This window comes from Cyprinodon tularosa, unplaced genomic scaffold (assembly GCF_016077235.1).
Source record: "Cyprinodon tularosa strain WSP-4 unplaced genomic scaffold, ASM1607723v1 ctg69, whole genome shotgun sequence".
NCBI lineage: Eukaryota > Metazoa > Chordata > Actinopteri > Cyprinodontiformes > Cyprinodontidae > Cyprinodon > Cyprinodon tularosa.
The window spans coordinates 2352134-2370817 of record NW_024039440.1 but is presented as its reverse complement, the minus strand read 5'-3'; the positions used below and the strand labels follow the sequence as shown (position 1 = coordinate 2370817).

Sequence of the window (18684 nt, the reverse complement as noted above, 5' to 3'; positions counted from 1 at the left end):
GCTTTAGATTTGCATATAAAAATGACACCATTTCATTGAATGTTCTGTACACTGTCTTTGGTGAAACACGGAAGAGATAAGCAAGGTGTTGTGAGGGCAGATCCAATCTCAGACGCATGAAGGTTAGCAGAAGCATTTGAAATGGACTGAGAATTTTGTTTTGAGCAGACATGAAAGGCAGCAGAAAATTAAACAAAGCCATAAAGGTTGCCAAGTTTGGTAGACCCGTATAGTACTTGACCTTTTCATTACTGTCTCCAAAGAAGCCATCAGAGATCTGCAGCTCATCAAGTTCACGCCGCAGCTCTCTGTTTTCTTCCAAAAGACGGTTCATCTCTGCACACCTGAGCACACACAGGTTACATTCTGTCTGTCCTTCCTGACAACCACCTTCTGTGTCATCCTTGGTGTTTGGCCGGCCAACGTTTTCAGCAGCCTTCTGCGTGTCAGTCTGTTACTGGTTAGGGTTCTCTGTCGCCTCAGGTGTAACTTCATCTTGTCGCTGAAGGATTTCATCAGCCTGATGGAGCCCCGTTTCAGTTGCTCGCAGGGCTTTCCTTCTTACAGCAGCGACCCATGCAGCCCAACGCCTCTTTGTTAAGTCCTCTGTCTGCGGTCCGTATTTTCTTTTCCAAGTGGGGAATACGAAAAACCATAAGGCACCATCTGCTGTTTTCTGTTTAGAATTACTATTGCATCCTTTGACGCAGCACCAGTGTCCCTTTATTTCCAAAGGAAGCAACTAGAACACTTCTACTCTCTGTTAGTTTTCTTTTGTTTGTTGCTGCTGTCTCTCCACCACAGAAATGGCGCTAACTACCCTAAATGCATTGTGCTTTTGCGGAAGTGATGTACACTGTCAAAGACCGATTGTATCATACAGCTCAGCAGCCTTCTCATCTATGCACATCTGTTTCAGTGTCACACACAGCTCCCCTGTACACAGTAGCCTTAGCCAGGTCTATTGTTTCACTATGCAAACACTCCTTTACTCTCCTGTTACTGATGTAATGAACATGTATAATCAACTGTTCTGTGTTTCCATCTCTGGCTTCATCTGCAGTAACTGAAAAAAATTCCTATGTGTTTCAGTTCACTCACAATAGTTGCTGTAACCTCATCTGCATGGCACCCAATCATCTCATTCCGGGATAAAGGGGATAAATGTACTATGTGGTGGGGTGGAGTACGACTAGAGAAAAGGATCAAGCTGCTTTAAAAGTTTTATGCACTCAAGACAATGAGCTATCTTCTGTATTTATGCTGCTTTATGTATGCGCTGCTTGAGGACATACTGTATTTATGCTGCTTTATGTATGGGCTGCTGGAGGACATAGGGACCACTTTTCCTCACTCTATCTCTATTCTCCTATTCTGCAGTATTTGTTAAGTTCCATTAATAGCATTATGCTCTCTCTTCTGTTTCTCGTAGTAGCTTCATCTGGTCTGTTCTTGTTCAGCTGTGACTCCATCCAGGAATGAAATATCAGCTTTGTGCTGCCATCAACACCTTTTTTTATACATACTGGAGCTTGGCCTTTTTTCGGTGTAGTCCCGTTTCTCTGTCTGTGACTAACTGTATGTGCTCTTTTTCATCCTCTGACGTGGGAGCTGGCTCAGAGCTGTTGTGCCAGACTGTTTCCTGAACGAGGCCACCCATGGAGCTGGTTAACACTTACCTGTTGCATATCTGTGTCTATATGTCTGCTTGTAATGGCAGAATTGTAAGTGTGAAACCAACGATTTTGCAAAAAAACAAAAACAAAAAACTTAATAATGAGAATTAACCCCCCCCCCCCCCCCCCCCCCCCCCCCCCCCCCCCTCCCCAACTGAATAAATGTATTTAATTTAAACATTTTATTTATTAAAACTTTGTTAATGGCTAGGCTGCCACAACAAAGACAGATAAAGTGTTATTACTTAACTTTTTCAGAGATGCCAAGAAGTCTGGATAATTTGTAATTCTTTAATAATTACATATTGCAGCACTTGTAGGATGATTTACAATGTTTTTCATACAAAAGCCTTTAAAAAAACAATAAAAAATAATAATTAAACCGAAAAAATGATTAAACTGTTTTCAGCATCTACTTAATCATATTCAGTTATTTCAACACAATTTTTTTGTCATCAGGACAGGATATGGAAAAATGAGGTCAAAGTAACTAAATATAATTAAGTAGATACCAAAAATGGCCGCATTATTGTGAGGCACAAACAAATTGAACATTCCAGTGATACATGAACTTATCTTACCATAACTTACTTTTACAATTTCTTTGTTTTTTATAACTTATTTTCTCAATTATTATATTGTGCTCCAGTGCATATAAAAGTAGCTAGTTTGACATTAAAGCAGTACCAGCTTTCATTTGCATTAAGTGCACTTCCTGTTTTCAGACTTTAAACGCTTCTATGAGGATCAGTTTGACCAGCAAAACATTTGTAATTATACATTTTTACATCAGTGGGTCCAATTGCAGGCACATCAGCAATAAGAGGGCCACTGCAGGTTTGGTTCGTCCAGTCCCACTTGTTTCTGTGGTTGTTTCACTTTGCACGCTCTTCTGGCCAGATGTGAGAACACACCGCTTCATATTCCCAGCTTTATCCCACACCAGCAGCTCTGCCTGAGTAGAGCAGCAACTGGACGTGTACATGACCCACAGCAGCTTTGATGAACCCTCTTCCCACTCAGACACATTCAGAGGGGGGTCCCCTCTCTGTAATCTGGCCCTGTAGTGGTGATGGTGCTGATGATGGCCCTTTCCTGGGTGGTGTTGATGATCTAGGTCAGGGTGAGTCTCTCTGAAGCTTTCCTCTGTGGATGGTGGGTTATGGAAAATCGTCAAAACACCATCTCCTTTCTGCATCTGAAGGGCAGCGAGGCCAGACTGGACATAATCCGACACGACCAAAGAAACTCTCCAGCTGGACTTGGAGCAATCTGCAGGACAGTCCGACTGTAGGCGTGTGACAGAGCAGGAGGGTGGAAACCTGTCGGCATTCTTGTGAAAAAGTAATTAAAACGATTAACCAGGAAGTGTATGTACAAACATTTCAAGATAACAATGAAATACTTCTTCTATTGTTTACCAGGGGGACCACGGTTAAGAATGTGACTGCATAGTTGGAATCCAGTGAGTCCAGAGCATGCACAGTGAGTGTGAGTGTCACAGTTGCTCCTGCCTGAGCTGCTGCAGGAGTGAGGAGGGACACCTGATCACGAAGAGAACCTTGGTCTTTGATAAAAAACCTGAGGAACAAATTTTGCATGAATTTAAGAGACATCTTAAAGATAAAAAAAAAACCTCCTTTAGTCCAGTGGGAGGTTAATTTCTATCCAGTCTGTTTACCTGTGTGGCCCCCTCATCAGAAGATAACCACAGTCATCATCAGCAGTCAAATTAAAAAGTTGAGCTGGACCGTGGTTATGAATGTCAAACTCCACCACGGTACGGTGACCCGGTATGAGATGGGGGGTCAGCACCATCTGGGGAGATAAAGAGGCTCAAACAGTTTGACAGTAAAACTATTTAAATATGGATAGAATGACAAAAACAGCAGGAAGCTAGATTACGGTTATCTGTTCTTGTTTATTTGGAGAAACAATAGAAATTCCATACCCTCATATATACTGAGAAATGATCTTGGTAGAATGTAAATACAATCCATGAAAATCGTTTGAAATGTACCGTAACATATTACTGAGCAAAAATAACTAGATTATTGTGGGGGAATTCTACCCTTTTTTCAATCTTAGCAAAACCAACATAATAATATCCAAACTAATGAATCCAAAGATTTTGGCCACCTAAATGTGAGCATGTGCCAAAATGTAACCGCTCCACTGAACCATTCAGGACAAAAGGACCTTTCAACAAAAAAACAGTGTGGCGTTCAAAATGAGTTCCTTAAACCTAATTGTATATGATCCATTATACATTTTCTTATGCTTCTATTTAAAAGAATTGCTATTTCTATTCAGACTAAGGGCCGGATCTATCAAAGGTTTGCGTGTATAAAAACGTGAGCTATTTCACTGCGCACACTAAAAAATGTACAAACTGATCTATCAACAGCGTGCTAAAAGGATTTGGTCTTTAAAACGTGCTAAATAGCGCCTCTTATCCATTTAGTACTTTTTCTGCAATGAATATGCAATATGGGGCGTTTACACGCAAAAATATGTCTTGTGGGAGGAGAACATGTAAATATATTAATTTAGCACTCGCAAAGTGATTTATCAAACCTGAAAGCAATTTTGCTAACTCTATATTTAACACGTTTCAAAAGAAGGTGTAAATGGTCTGTATGCGTAATTGCGCACACATGGCAGCGGTTATTGTCGCAAGAAGGAGACATCGAAATGAAGCAAGGAGACGCAGAGAACGCATTTTTTCACTCCGTGTGAATATTTTTGGAATGAACGAGGAAACGATCATCAGAACATATCGTTTATCCAGCATTTCCATTTTGGAGCTGTTGGGGGAACTCCGAATGGATTTGGAGCCAGCCACAAGGAGGACCCACACAATACCAGATATCACAAAACTCCTCGCAACATTGCACTTTTTTGCATCTGGGATCTCCCAATCTCGTTTTTCAGAAGTGCTGTCCGATGTTCTAAATGCCTTGTCGCCCTGATGCCCTACCGGAGAACCCCGACCCCCCACTTTTTTTTTTTTTTTTTTACTGCAGTGAAGTAGAAATTCAGCCACATACCACCTTAGGGAATAAAGGTTGCCAAAGTTTATATATATATATACATATATATATATATTTATTTTTTTTGGGGGGGGGGTCACTGTAAGATTTAAATTTCTTAATGCACTAGTTTGTACAAAGTACAAACTACTTTGCCGCAAACCACAAAACGCGCAAAACCATCATTTAAATAGGGCGTCTCCAACACTTTTGCACCTGCCACCAGTTACGCAATCGCTCTTGTTAAATCACCCGCAAACCATGGTTCAGCCCCTCGCGCAAAATTCCAGTTTGTGAGCGCAAATTACTGCACGCAAAATTAGATCTTGATAAATCCGGCCCTAAATGTTCAGCCCTGTTGGTTATGCAATATGGGCAGCCTGGATAGCGGCCTGGTTTGTAACACTGCTGCATGAAAAATCATGGCTTGAATCCAATCCTGATGCCTTCCTGTAATGGAAATTTTAAACTAATTTCTCTCAGTGTGTCGCAGATATTGAAATTAGCTATACTTCACCGATAGAATTCGAGTAAATTTACTCAGCCAACTACATGCAATTTTCAGGTATTCAGGGTCAAAATTACTGCTCTCTGTTGCATGGTAAGTGTTTCAGCAATTTATTTTCTTTTTCTTTCTCTTATACAATATTTTGATGTTACAGATTTCACACTTAAATATTTCACATCAAACAATCCCACAATATTTTCCAAAATACATATTATATATTTTTAATCGACCTTTTGTGACAAGTGTGATAGTATGTGAATCATATTAATCTTCCTCTTTGATACATTACAAGGATAGGTAACCTAATGGATAATTGCTTAGCCCTAGGTCAACTAGGAGGCCCCCAAAAACAAGAATTTGTTTATTTTTTAATATCCAATGATTTTTCCATAAACACTGAAACAAAACACTCAATTTCATAATAGTATAGTGCAGTTTTAAATCCAAATATATTTAACGATATCAAAATTATTACTTATGTATAAAAACATTTATCAGAGAGGGAAAGAACCAGTGTAAACTTCTCTGACACAAACTTATATTTGGGGAACAAAGAAGCTTGATATTTTACGATGTATATTGTTAGTTGTTGTTCTTGCCGTACAGGTTATTTATGCCCTCTGCTGTTGCAACCAAAAGTATAAACCTCGGGACATTTTTATAATAAATAAACTACATACTAGTTTATTTGATTACTTTAATGACACCAGATGATACCAGAAATAGGAGACTCTAAACAGCAGAACCGCTATGATTAAATTGATTGTGTAAATAATCTGATTATCTGACTATTTATAGCAGCAATTGGGATCATTGGCTGAAATGAAGGCCTCAAAATCTAATTAAGAGGCCCATGGAGGCTGGGCGGGCCGTGAGAGACACAGTATCTGAGATGGTTATTACTCCAAGGTTTGGGTTTCATAATGGGACAGTTGGGTTGATTAGAATGCTGCAGCAACACTTAGATAAAGTTTTAGACAACTACTATTATACCTATTAGATAAACATCAAATGGCAGCCACAGCAAGTCTTCAGCACTAGGAACAGTGCAGAGACCTGGGTACCCAGTGTTTCATAAAAACATATGTAATTATTGATTTTCTGTGCTCTTTGTTTATTGTGTGACTCTGTTGGTGGCAAGAGCTTTCATACTGATCAGTCTTATTTAGATAAAAGTTCTAAACTCTACAGGTGCTGGTCATAAAATTAGAATATCATGAAAAAGTAGATTGATTTCAGTAATTCCATTTAAAAAGTGAAACTTGTATATTATATTCATACATTACATACAAACTAATATATTTCAGATGTTTATTTTGTTTAATTTTGATGATTACAAATGACAACAAATGAAAATCTCAAATTCATCATATCAGAAAATTAGAATATTACTGAAGACCAATAAAAACAAAGGATTTATAGAAATGTTGGCCAACTGAAAAGTATGAACATGAAAAGTATGAGCATGTACAGCACTCAGTATTTAGTTGGGCCTCCTTTGGCCTGTATTACTGCAGCAATGCGGCGTGGCATGGAGTCGATCAGTCTGTGGCACTGCTCAGGTGTTATGATAGCCCAGGTTGCACTAATAGTGGCTTTTAGCTCTTCTGAATTGTTGGGTCTGGTGTATTGCATCTTCTTCTTCACAATACCCCATAGATTTTCTATGGGGTTAAGGTCAGGAGAGTTTGCTGGCCAATTAAGAACAGGGATACCATGGTCCTTCAACCAGGTACTGGTAGCTTTGGCACTGTGTGCAGGTGCCAAGTCCTGTTGGAAAATGAAATCTGCATCTCCAAAAAGTTGGTCAGCTGCAGGAAGCATGAAGTGCTCTAAAACTTCCTGGTATGTGGCTGCGTTGACCCTGGACCTCAGAAAACACAATGGACCAACACCAGCAGATGACATGGCACCCCAAACCATCACTGACTGTGGAAACTTTACACTGGACTTCAAGCAACGTGGATGAAGTGCCTCTCTTCTTTTCCTCCAGACTCTGGGACTTTGATTTCCAAAGGAAATGCAAAATTTACTTTCATCAGAGAACATGACTTTGGACCACTCACCAGCAGTCCAGTCCTGTTTCTCTTTAGCCCAGGCAAGACGCTTCTGACGCTGTCTGTGGTTCAAGAGTGGCTTGACACAAGGAATGCGACAGCAGAAACCCATGTCTTTCATACGTCTGTGTGTGGTGGTTCTTGAAGCACTCACTCCAGCTGCAGTCCACTCTTTGTGAATCTCCCCCACATTTTTGAATGGGTTTTGTTTCACAATCCTCTCCAGGGTGCGGTTATCTCTCTTGCTTGTACACTTTTTTCGACCACATCTTTTCCTTCCCTTCGCCTCTCTATTAATGTGCTTGGACACTGAGCTCTGTGAACAGCCAGCCTCTTTAGCGATGACCTTTTGTGTCTTGCCCTCCTTGTGCAAGGTGTCGATGGTCGTCTTTTGGACAACTGTCAAGTCAGCAGTCTTCCCCATGATTGTGTAGCCTATAGAACTAGACTGAAAGACCATTTAAAGGCTTTTGCAGGTGGTTTGAGTTAATTAGCTGATTAGAGTGTGGTACCAGGGGCCATCAATTTTGAACCTTTTCACAATATTCTAATATTCTGATTTTCATTTGTTGTCATTTGTAATCATCAAAATTAAACAAAATAAACATCTGAAATATATGAGTTTGTATGTAATGTATGAATATAATATACAAGTTTCACTTTTTAAATGGAATTACTGAAATCAATCAACTTTTTCATGATATTCTAATTTTATGACCAGCACCTGTATTCCGATTTGAGAACCATTCCTTTAGCTGATTTTTTCAATATTGTGGGATCCCTTCTGGGGGTAAAGAAGTTGTGAAAAAATACAGAGGCATCTTACAAGTGGCAGTCAGTCATTTACATCTCTTAGAAAAACACAAATTACCCAGGTTTAATTTTACCTGGGTTCAAAAATAAAGTGATAACTGATTTGTAAAACCAAGCACCTACTTGTAAAAAGTAAAAAGTTTATACCTCTATCTGAACATGAGTGGATTGAAGCTTCTCTGTGGACACTCTCTCCAGTTTGTTCCCTGTGCTGTCAAGGCCAGTAAGTCGAACACTGAAGGGAACTGCAGGGACACTGTCCACGTAGCCCACTAGCTCCTCCAAGCCATGGGTGGGTGAAGAGGAAGAGCGATTGAGTTTCACCTGTTTAAGACTTTCTCCTTCAGCTCCAATCAGTGTCACGTGAAATGAATCCTCCTGAGGTGAGGCCCGGCCCGTTACAGCGAGCACCAGAAAGGCCGGAGCACCTGAAAAAGTGTGTTTGTTTTATTTACAGGTTTTCCACAGTAAGACATTTTTTAAATGTCACTGATACATTTAAGCACCCAATAAATAATAATGGCCTAACCTGCCAAAGGGCTACCCTCAACCCTGGCCAGACCAGGGTGTGTATCATTAGTCACAGTGGCAAAGTAATACAGGAAGTCCACACTGCTGTCACCTGGTGGGACGGATGAGAAAAAAAAAATGTACACTGACCTTTGACTTCCTCTCATTGTGAAACATACTGGATATTGTTTGTTTTGTTTTTTTACCTATCACCTTAAAGGTTAGGTGATCTTTACTCTTGGCCTTTAGGTTCCACTGACCAGCCTGAACAGGAGGCAACAGTTTGATACGATACAATCCCTGGAAGTGCGCCAACTCTGCTAGACGGCCATTCTCACTCAATAGAGACTGACTTTGGTCTGAAAATTGATAGGACATTAACATCTTACAAGGTAGTCAAAGAAGAGAGAAGCTAATGGAAAACTAAGAGTTCAGGTATACAATGAGAAAATGAATGGGTGTTCTGACGCTCCTGGAAATTCAGTTTTTTGTTCAGACGCTGTACATTTTCTTGATCTTGTATTTGGTAAAACATCTAGGAAACATAGATTACCTGCAGGGCTTGTGAGGATGCACTCCGCCATGGTGCCTGTAATGTGGAGGATGACATTTTCCACTGAGCTATCAACTCTGAAGGAATGCACAGACATTAACTCTGGATCGCTTCTTACATGGAGGAGGGTCACCTGGGGACAAGGAAGGCTTGGTTTGGTATGCAGCTTTGGTTTGTAGCTAAAAATGTGAGTATGTGGAAAAAATGATGGAAATTTTCACCTTGTCAACAGCAGTGTTGTCCTCAACGATAGTGGAGACGCTGTGGATGTCAGAGTTGGTGGTGAATACAGCCATTCCTCCTGATAGTACAGACAGGGTGGAGTAGAGAGAGAAACGATCCGGTGACAGAGGTATCTTACTGCTCCTCTTCCTCCTCCTTCTCCTCTGATCCTGAGTGAGGAGAAATGTTATCTACAGAAAGAGCATCCACTGGGTTAAGAACAATTATCTCTTCCTATGTAACAGTCTGTTTGCTCTTTCAGCTTTGTTTTGCAGGAAAGTTATAAAAGCAAATGACATGGCCCATAAATAAGTATGGTGATAATTTATTACTATTATGATAGAAAAAATGATAAAAATCTGTAAACATAAGTCTTAAAACATCTTTTAAAATGAACAAATGTACAGATAAAGGTGTCCTTTTAACTTTTTAATTATGTATTTTTATTTTAGGAATATGATTTATCACCCAAGATAACCCATTAATTATGGACCAGTCAAGCGGTTTGTAAATGTGTTAAACATGCAAAGTGATTTTGACTGACAGGACTATAAAATAATTAAATACTTTTAAAATACAATCAAATTCAAATGTAAAAAATGAATTCCCACCTTTTTTTTTATTTAAACGTGCATTTTAAAAAAATTTTATGCATACCTTTTTCTGTTTTAATAAGTACACAAAAATTTTAGTGATGGCACTAAAATCTCCTATATTCTTATTTCTCATTTTCCTTTCAAATTCTACCCCTATAATAACTCTTGTCCTTTAAAAAGTAAAAGAAGACAGCGCAGCTGTTTGCATTGAAAAAAATGAAAAATAAAAAAAACAAAAAACCAAGGAACGTTTCTGTAAAGCTAAACCCACCTTGCTTTTTTTCTCAAGGGCGAGCGCCTTCACTGCATCAAACAAGTAAGAATCTTTGGGGGAAGCATCAGTGAACACAAAAATTTCAGAATTTGGGGGGCTGTGAGTGAGGGCCAGCTGAAAACACATACAGAGACAGTGGTACATATGTTTAGTGTAGAAAGTTAGTGAAAGCATGTAAAAATGCCAGGGTTGGTCTATTCTTCTTTTTGTTAAAGTCTACTCTGCATACTAAAACACCAGAATAGAACAAGAAGCAGCTTTCATTTTCTAAGCTGCTAGGGAAAGTTCTGTGTTTACACCTTGAATCTTTCTCTCTTTGGGTATTTTCCTGAGAAGTGATCACTCCGGACAAACTCTTGAAATAACACTTCATAATGTATATGTATTAAATAACCATGAGACATGACAACAGATCTTGATAGAAATTGTAATCTTTCTCAGTCCAGAGAGGTTGCTTAGAATTACAGAAGGCAGCGTTTACCAACCTGCCTCACATCTCGATAAAGTGGCCCAACTCCAGTATGCCACATCATTACATCCTTACATCATACAAATTTGTAAATGAGGAGACATCCATGGCTACAGCTTTATCAAAACTTTACCCTATGTTATTAGATCAAGGACACTGCTCTCATTGCATTCCCAAATATTTGCCACGTATAGGGACCTAATTTGAGGGGGGGCATGTCCCCTGCACTTTTTCAAAAGTACGTTTTGTTCTGCACTTTTTCCTGTCCATAAACAATGTTACGCTATAGTACACCAACAACTTTGAGCACTAGGACCAGGCGGAAAACCACAGCTCAAGCTGAAGCCCACTTCCCTGAGTTTAGACTGCCTACAAGCTGCTGATTGGCCCCCTGCATTTTCTTGTGTGATTGGCTGTCACCGCTGTCACTCCTGAGAAGCATGTTTATTAGGGCTGTGCAAAATAATCGTAATGATGATGCATCGTGATTCTAATTTTCGTGATCTACTGCATCGATTCTTGATGCAAAGTATCGATTATTAATAAAAAAACATTCATAACTAAAATTGTATGAATGTTTGGCGAACATCAGCCAAAAACAACAGTAATATAACTTCCAGTCCAGTAGATGTCGCTGCGGATGTGTTGACGCACACTGCCTTGTGTCACAAGCATTTCTGGCCGCGGGATACTGCGCCGAGTCATTAAAAAACAAAACATGGAGGAGAAAATATTGCAATGCATCGCAATAATTCAAGTATCGTGATACATCGTGATAGAATCGCATCGTGGCCTGTGAATCGTGATACGAATCGAATCGTGACTTCTTTGGCAATACCCACCCATAATGTTTATGTATAAGAGTTATATAAAAAAATACTTCCACCCCCCCCGTCTTTTGAAATCAAAATTTTGGCCATGGCCAGGTACATAATGAAATGATAGCAGTATATCCAGAAGGAGGAACTGTCTTAATTATATAAACGACTTTGGAAAACATTAGTTCTGACATGCAACACACAGGTATTATTAGGCTTTAACAGACTCATACATCATCAATAACAGTAATTCTACCCACTCCCTCTGAAAAGGTGAGGTGAGGTGTTACAGTCACCTCTAAACAAACACACAAAAAATCCATTCATGTCTGTTTATGTCTGACCACTGTGACCAGGATATTAAAATAGAAGAAAAAAGCTTTAGCACTGTTTCTCTCAACATCATAGAATAATTGGAATAAAATACCAACAGTCTCCCTGATGATGTCTTAACCAAGGATCAAAAGTAATCACAGTCAAAACTTCACAGACCAAATGTTGTTAATCAAGTCCACAGTTTCAGCACTTAACTACAATTTGGGTTTCATCTTATAAAATGAAAGCTGCTTTAGTTTCCTACAGACTCAACTATCATCATTAAAAATAATCCTAACAAAGCTTTAAATCAGGGTTTAAAACCTTGATTGCATCTCTTCTGTAGCTGCCTCTAAATCACCCCTTTCTCCAATGTAACATGTTGTCTTATTACTGAAATGTTCAATTTAATTGTCTTTCCTTGCCTTTTATATTACACAAAATAATGGCATATAGTTCAACAGGGCTTTTTCATGATAAATCCAGTTTATGCGCACATTTATAGAATCCAGTTGAGTCCAAATTCAGTTTGGGACAATAAATCTGTAGTAATTCAGTGCAATAATCAAGTTACAATTGGATCCAATTGCTGTTTCCAGTTTGATTAGTTAGATTAATCGTGTTTAGAAAGCCTAGATGATGACCCTCGTCGACTTTGGAGCAATAGCTTGCTACTGTATATTTTATTGGTGTCAAGGGCATTCAACATTTCTGCTGCTAATTATGGTACGGAAAACGTCTGCATTGGCTTCATCCAAAAATTATTTGCATTGTGTTCTGTTAGATGATAAAATTGCACTGATGGATGTGACATAAAAATCTAAAGTTACCATTTAAATGGAGGCTAGAACACATAGTCTAAGACTTTTTTCAAGCTTTTATATTCTTTAGAATTGATCAAGTTGAAGCTGGTTTGGAGAATAGAGGAGGTCAACTCATATCTACAGTTGACTATCAAAAATAAAAACATATATTCATCAAATCAGAGCCAAAGAATAATTAAGTAACAGCAGTTTGTAAATTATGACTGGGATGATATGAAAAGTGGTGTTAGATATGGGAACATGCATGGTAAGCAAACCAGTCTGACTGAATCTAAATGTAACTGCCACTGCCAAAGAAGACAGATTCTGCCATTATTCTGAGAGGAAAAAATAAGTGGAATGTCTCCTTCATCAGCCTTGATTAGTCTGGTTGCCTGACTAATGCAACTTCATCTGTCTAATTAGTTAATAGATCAACAGTAAATACAACTCAATAATGATGTCCCCGTTTGTACTATAATTTAATGAACTGTACTCCTTTTAGATTACCATTCGACAAAAGTAGTGCTTACATATTAAAACCGTGAGCAATTGTTATTATCATATTTAATATCTGAGTACTTTAGCTTTAAAATTCACCTGAATGGCAGAAAGACACATCTCTGGTTCATCTCCTCCTCCCAGAGCCACCAGTGTCTCCATGTGCTCCATGAATTGGTTTGGATCGTCTGATTCAAAAACTGGTCCAAATTCTAAACAATAAAGTACATATATATGTTAGTGCAAAAATCATGGGTAATGGGAAAAGCTTTATACATGATATGAAAAAAGATACAGCTTGTACAAAAACATTTGTCACCCCAATAAATGTAAAAAAAAAGATGATATCTCTAGCACTTTCATAACAATTTAGTGGTTTTCTTACAGAAATATTTTAATTAGTGATATTCTCTGGTCGGACATTTACAGTTTGAAACAGTTGTAAAAATAGCAATCACTTTATTCCTTATGCCACACAAATAAACAAAAACAAACAAGCCCTATCATATGTTTCCTTGTATATTAGATGTTTCTCTTTTGACAAGTAGAATAGGGGGATCTCTGAAGAAACAAGACTTTCTTTCTTAAATCTTTAGATCTTTTCTCAGAATTGGTTTCAACTCGAAAACACTGATAATTTTTTACTAGGGAACACAGCTTTGTCCATTTTTGATAATTTTATAGTTTTTACTTGTAGATGTTGAATTGAAAAACTATGTTTACTGCTTGTCGAAATACAAACATTTAAAATATCTAAAAACCAATTTTACAATCAAATATTTAACAGTGCAGCAAAGAAAAATGACAAACTCTTAACAAATTAGTATTTAATTACTTAAACTTCTTTGAACTTTTAGCCTCTTAACATCCACGTATTTTTGGGAAATTCTTGCCTATTTTGCATACACAAATGGAAAAGCAAATAACTTAGGAACAGTAAGCCCAAATTACATGTGTGATACATTATTTGAAAGCTAACAGCCTCTAGATTTTGAATATATACATAAAAATTGAGTGAGTAAAGCACAGACATATCTATAGCCCTTCATGTTGGAGTAGAGGTCCTTGTTTTTTTCGTAATGATAAAGATAAACAAGGAACAAAAAAGCCTCATCGTGATCGACACCTTTAGAAAAGATGTGTCCAAAATTTTGAACTAAAGTTATCTGTTATCTACAGGAAGTAATCGTGAAAGCATATTTTCCTAACTAGAAGCTTAAGTATTCCTTATTTAATTTTCATAGGGTCTGTAACCCTTTTAAGGTGACTAAATGAAATAAAAAAGGGGTTACTTGGGTCATGGAAGGGCACAAGCAGAAATTTGCCTGGCTGCTTAGTGCTGTCGGCTCGGCTCTGGATGATGGAGTGAGCCCTAAGTTTGGCTGCAGTGATCTCCTCAAACATGCTGCCTGTGGTGTCCATAACAAACACCAATGCAGGGACCTGCTTCATACTGAAGAGCCTGTAAGAGGACGAGTTTCATAAACGTGGCATTAGTGCTGCTGCTGATGATCATTACGGACATTGTGTGGTTGTATAAAGCATTTGGTGTTTTGTACTTAAATCTCACTTAAGAAAGGCCTTCAGGCCTACAGTGTCTTTGAGGTCTCTCAGCACCATCATGGTAGCTTCGGAGGCCAAAGTTGCAGCTTCAACATGGAGGTAATGGTGAGGGGAGAAGAGTAGGGAGGGGGTGTCTTTGTTAATCCCCCCTTTGGCACTTTGATATTGACTGCTGTCCAAAATTCCCCCATGGCTGCATTTACCTGTAAGGGAATTATAGGTTAAAAGAAGTTCGCTGTCTGCAAAGGAAAAAGGAAGACATTTCTTTAACTAATGAACCAACTCAGCTGTAAGTGAATGAGGTTTTACCTTTCGGCTTCAAAGGAAAACCACTGGTGTAGCCGGTGGTGAGCAGTGTGGCGTTCCTCTGGGTGTTTGTCAGTGCTGGTAAGAGATTGTTTCTGCAGGTAGCAGCGAAGCAGTCCTGACAGGTAGGTGTATCTTCTGCAAGCAGAAAAACATTAAAGATTTCCAGATTTAACCCAAATTCTATGTTCAAGTGTATTATCTGAAATTATTAAACCTAATGGTAAATTACTATTCCTGCAAAATTGAAGATATTAATCATAATGTATCTGTTTTTAATGCAGTACCTGGTGCCTATAGAACTAATTATTGACATACATAATAAGAAAATACCATGATCTAATAGATTTACCATTAGCTACTGGAAAGGCAGGCTCATCTGGCTGTAGGAGATGCAGATAAACTGATCTTTTGCCCATTTCCACCCAGTTGCTATGGCTGTAGAAATCCTGTTATAAAAAATATTTTAGTAATAAGAAATTAACATTTTTCTTTTTCAAAACGCTAGGGCTAAACTTACATCACCAATGGCAGAGAGAATAAAAACTATGATAAGGGATATTCTTCTCAAAAGTATTTAAATGACATAAACGTAATCAAATTTGACCATGAAATAATTACCATCCTTGGTGGATTTTATAAAATTAAAAAATAGTAGAAAAAAAAATAATATTCCACATTTTCTCATGAGGAAAGGAAATGTTACATGGCTGTCAAATTGTTTTGCAAAATAAATCTAAAAAGTGGCTCTGTGCCAGCACTTTGTAATGCCAGCCTAAAGTCTTTGCAGTTACTATATTTGGCTTTGGGCTACATTTTGTTTGCTTTTCTTTAAAGAAATAGGTTTTGCTTAGTTAGTTTGAATGGAGACTTTAATCTAAACCAGTCCACTGTTGCTCTGGTTATATGGGTTGCTGTCCCATTGGAATGCTGAACTCTGCCCTGTTCTACAGTTTAGTTTCAGCCTCTTACAGCTTTAATAACATATAGCTTTTCTTTAGCAGTTTGTGGAGTTTTTTCAGAAATTTCCAGTTGAGAGTTTCTCTGACCAGAGCTGCATCGTTATTGCTACTTTAAATAATAACTTTTTGTATAAATATATAATAACTGTATAAATATAATAACTATTTTTGAATATTGATAAAAAAAATAAGTAACCCTTAATTGTTTCTAGGTCACAGTTGTTATGTTTTTTTGTTTAGTTTGTTTTTTTAATTGACTATAACATGTTATTATTATCCCTATAAAATCTATTTAAGTGAATGTTTCTAACATTACATTTAGGAATTATTTTGTAAGGCACTGTATCACATGGAGGCTAAACTTGCTCAATTTATTGTAAAAACAGTTATCATGGTTGCAGATCCAGACTCAGTGTATACCTGAATGGAATGAAACAGCTGACCCAAAGTGTGACGGGCGCTCTCATACTGTTCAGCTCGTATCGAGAGAACTATCCTATTCCAAAACTCCTGAAGCATCGTGATAGAGCTGTCAACTTGCTCTGAGTCAAAGTGGTAGACCGGATCAAATTTGGTAGCACGCTTAGAATCCATTTCGGAGTTGGAGATCACCACATCTCTCACTGCTCTCCAGAAGGCACAGTCAAGGCGAATCTAGTAGGCAATGATACCTGATCATTCTGTGCTCAGATGAAAAAACTGAAAATGTATTAACATCATAAGCTCACCTCTTTCTCTCCGTGTGCTCCATCCTGTTTTGTGGTTTCCCTCAGGATCTCCAGGGTAACGTTGCGGATGGCCTGTTCTGTGATGTACTGGTGTGTGTACGAGTTCAAGGACAGAGTCAATAAATTCGTCCAGAAGTCTGGGAAAAAACCCTTGCATGGTGATGCCAGGACCAGAAGACACGTCAAGATGGACCAGAACTTCTGTCTCTGATTTCTGTTGCTTGTTCCACTATCTGGTGACATTATGGTCTGGTGGTGAAGAAGCTTTCATCCTAAGTGCAAACCTTGAAATTAGGAGAGTTCGTCACTTATTTTGACATTTTAGAGGAATCAACGTATTCTACATATATTTGAATTACCCCTCACCCGTATTTTTCTAATTAGATTTCACCCTTCCTGTTCTCACCACCTCCTCCCACCACCACTTATTCTTCCACTTAGATTGTTCTCAGCTTTTCCTTAACCATGTTTCTTTTGTTCTTTGTCATCTTTTCTTGAAAAAAGCACACACAATACGGTGGGATAGTTCTCAGAGTCTCCTGCTTTGTTTCAGTGTTTCCAAGAGACACTGAAACAAAGCATGTGGCCTATAAATGTCACCAACCTCTATGCCACCAGCCTGCATTCAGCAGGTGTCAAACGGATGATTTGAGTGCATAAAACCATCACTTTTCTTTTAGTTTGTTTTGCATGAAATAACCAATATTTTATTCAATATCATTTATTGTTTTTTTTTTTGTGAAGCATAAATTAACCTTTTATCTCTCACAATCTCCCTTTTTTTTAAACGCTGTGTTCTGTTATGTCAATTAAATACAAATAACATAACCATCCATATGCACATGTAAATAATTTAAATCAGACAGTCTTACCTTCGTTCAGGGAGGATGTTTTGCAGAGATCTACTGACAGCAAACTATTCTGGAGAAACGTGACAGTAAAGAACCACAAAAAGTCTAGATGCATATATCAACACCGCAACCTGTGAAGAGGAAGATCCTTTTGCTGAGTATCAGTGCAAAAAATGCAAAACAATCATCTCACATTTATCTGTCCTTGGGCTCTTGCGTGCAGCTGGTGTCTGGTGGTGGAAAAATAACAAAGATATTGTCACTCTTGGGTAACTGTCTGGTTGGCACTGCTTGGTCTTAACTTTGTTTCTTGCCGTTTGTTACCACGAGGAAGAAGATCTTATTTGGTGTTCCCTCCCATTGCAGCCTCTTGTCCCTCCAAGCCCCCATTAATCCATGGTGCATTGATTCAATACAATAGGGGTGCATATATTACCAGCCAGGGGTGTTCAGGCCAACCCCTCCTCCATTGATCACTCATGCTTTTTCCTCAATACAGGAAAAAGCTCCTTTTTGTGAAAACTTCATATCCCAAACACCTGCATTCTCAATCTTTACCAAGACTTTTGATTGATTTATAACACTGTAGAATTGCTTTTCCAAGGAAAAATAAAAATTTTTCCTTGGAAAAGCCTTTTGGCTTTTTTTAAATTGATACCACTTCATAAGCAGATTTAAGGAATTGGTAGATTACAAGAAACAGGGGAAGAACCACACTGATACTTTGGATTAAAAGTAAATAAGGGTTTTAGAAGTTGTAGGTGCTGCCTTGGGGGTGGGGGTTAGCTGACAATCATTATTTCCTCTTCACCTGTTGCAGCTTGTTTTTTTTGGGGTTTTTTTTTATCTGCCTTCCTAGAACAACCAGAAAGACAAGTCAAAGTTTTTTATACTTTTTTTTTAAATAACATAAATCCAAATTGTGATTGTTGGCTTTAAATGTATTGTAAAATATTCTAGAAATTACAAAGCTGGCCAATAGATCATACATGTTGTTTAAACATAAATAAGCTATTCAAGCATATTTAATGCTACTCAAACCTGATTTTCTCCATCCCTGCCTGCCGGGAACACCCTTATACAGGTGCAGGGTCCTCAGTGAAGTTGGTTTGTGTTGGGTTCCTTCA

The 18684-nt window shown here is 38.3% G+C and overlaps 1 protein-coding gene across 5 annotated transcripts; it reads right to left on the bottom strand.

Moving 5' to 3' along the window:
- Positions 1–1953: 1953 nt before the first annotated feature.
- vwa7 (von Willebrand factor A domain containing 7) lies at positions 1954–17917 on the bottom strand. 5 transcript variants are annotated; one of them, XM_038267929.1, is made up of 18 exons: positions 17751–17917; positions 17579–17627; positions 16707–16990; positions 16399–16632; positions 15369–15465; positions 15020–15154; positions 14718–14913; positions 14440–14609; positions 13247–13359; positions 10239–10355; positions 9371–9562; positions 9150–9282; positions 8803–8955; positions 8616–8708; positions 8234–8514; positions 3358–3494; positions 3098–3257; positions 1954–3009 (listed from the first exon to the last, which is right to left on the bottom strand). In XM_038267929.1, the coding sequence occupies exons 3-18, from the start codon at positions 16947–16949 to the stop codon at positions 2461–2463; spliced, it is 3003 nt and encodes a 1000-aa protein (XP_038123857.1). In that variant the 5' UTR covers positions 16950–16990; positions 17579–17627; positions 17751–17917; the 3' UTR covers positions 1954–2460. The 5 variants fall into 5 exon arrangements, with proteins under 5 accessions (XP_038123857.1, XP_038123859.1, XP_038123858.1 ...); XM_038267931.1 differs by having other exon boundaries at positions 16707–16978; XM_038267930.1 differs by having other exon boundaries at positions 17579–17622.
- Positions 17918–18684: the final 767 nt, after the last annotated feature.

Coding starts and splice junctions, on each gene's coding strand:
- vwa7 (XM_038267929.1), bottom strand. CDS start 16,949: ATGTCACCAGATAGTGGAACAAGCAACAGAAATCAGAGACAGAAGTTC. Junction 10,356..13,246: donor TGTGTCTTTCTGCCATTCAG/GTGAATTTTAAA, acceptor ATGTGTTTTCAG/CTGGCCCTCACTCACAGCCC. Junction 3,495..8,233: donor CCACTCATGTTCAGATAGAG/GTATAAACTTTT, acceptor TTATCTCCCCAG/ATGGTGCTGACCCCCCATCT.